Source organism: Nematolebias whitei, chromosome 9, assembly GCF_014905685.2.
Source record: "Nematolebias whitei isolate Nwh7 chromosome 9, NemWhi1, whole genome shotgun sequence".
Taxonomy (NCBI): domain Eukaryota; kingdom Metazoa; phylum Chordata; class Actinopteri; order Cyprinodontiformes; family Rivulidae; genus Nematolebias; species Nematolebias whitei.
Window position 1 is genome coordinate 35,329,801 of NC_056506.1, and position 1,053 is coordinate 35,330,853.

At 49.4% G+C, this 1,053-nt stretch overlaps 1 protein-coding gene across 1 annotated transcript in view; it reads right to left on the bottom strand.

Moving 5' to 3' along the window:
* eef2b (eukaryotic translation elongation factor 2b) overlaps positions 1-875 on the bottom strand; it is a 14,035-nt gene extending 13,160 nt beyond the window's left edge. Inside the window, exon 1 of the mRNA XM_037682292.1 lies at positions 749-875. Coding sequence (XP_037538220.1) covers positions 749-751 — 3 coding nt within the window. The 5' untranslated portion in view covers positions 752-875. The remainder of the gene's footprint in view (positions 1-748) is intronic.
* Between the last annotated feature and the right edge of the window lie 178 nt (positions 876-1,053).

The window sequence follows — 1,053 nt, forward strand, 5'->3', positions numbered from 1 at the left end:
ATGGATAGATAGATTAATGGATGGTGGATGGATGGATGGATGGATGATTAATGGATGGATGACTGGATAAACCTTTTATTGATTGCCTGTGTGCAAAGAAAAAGGTTTACTTGGTTCATCTTTATACGAACAGCATACGTATATGAATCCTATGAAACCTGCACTGTCATTTTCTTTCAATATGAATCAGTTTGATGATCCGGTGTTTAGTGACCCAAACAAAAACAGTCCACAAACACGGGACAGGATTTATTAGGACAACCAAACCCACCCCTGAGGTAATAATTACAGAAATCTGCCGGTCACTGTTGCAGCGGGCTTCTGTGTAATTTCATATTTTAAATTAAAGGGAATGACGCAATCCTGTAATCGGTGTGTAAATCTCAAGGAGGATCCGTCTCTGTCTGTCCCTTCCACGGGTTAATAACATTATGATGCGGTTTGTCCCGCAGCTTTGCGGGGAGCGTCAGAGCAGAGCGGGCCTGCAGTGAAGAGGCCGCAGCCCTGCTCCACCAGCCGGCTGCTGCGTATGTTCCAGTACAGCTCAAGCTGGGCCCTTATCCGTTCACATAACACCACGGAGCGTCGGCATCCATTTCACACACCTGACAGGCTCCATCGCTGCTCTGACACCGTTACACGCGCGTGCACGAAGGTTATTCGGTGCAGCGCGCTGAAGCCGCCGCTCAATAAACAGAAAAACAAAAAAACGAATTAAATATACGAAACCGGGTCTTTTAAGACTCACCATGTTGTCTGCGGGTCGTGGACCTTCCTGTGTGACGGTTTATTGAGTAAAAACTCTGCCTCTGAGGACAGGCAGTCCCGGAGAGACAGGAGGGACGCTGCTGCCGCTGCGGAGGGTGGAGGAAAGAGGGCTCAACGCCAGGGGGCGCTGCTGCTCATCCACCAGCAGGCTCCTATCAGGTTTCTGTGTGTGTGTCCAGTTCAGGATGTGTGTCCAGTTCTACTGTCCACAGGGTGTGTGTCCAGTTCAGGATGTGTGTCCAGTTCTACTGTCCACAGGGTGTGTGTCCAGTTCAGGATGTGTGT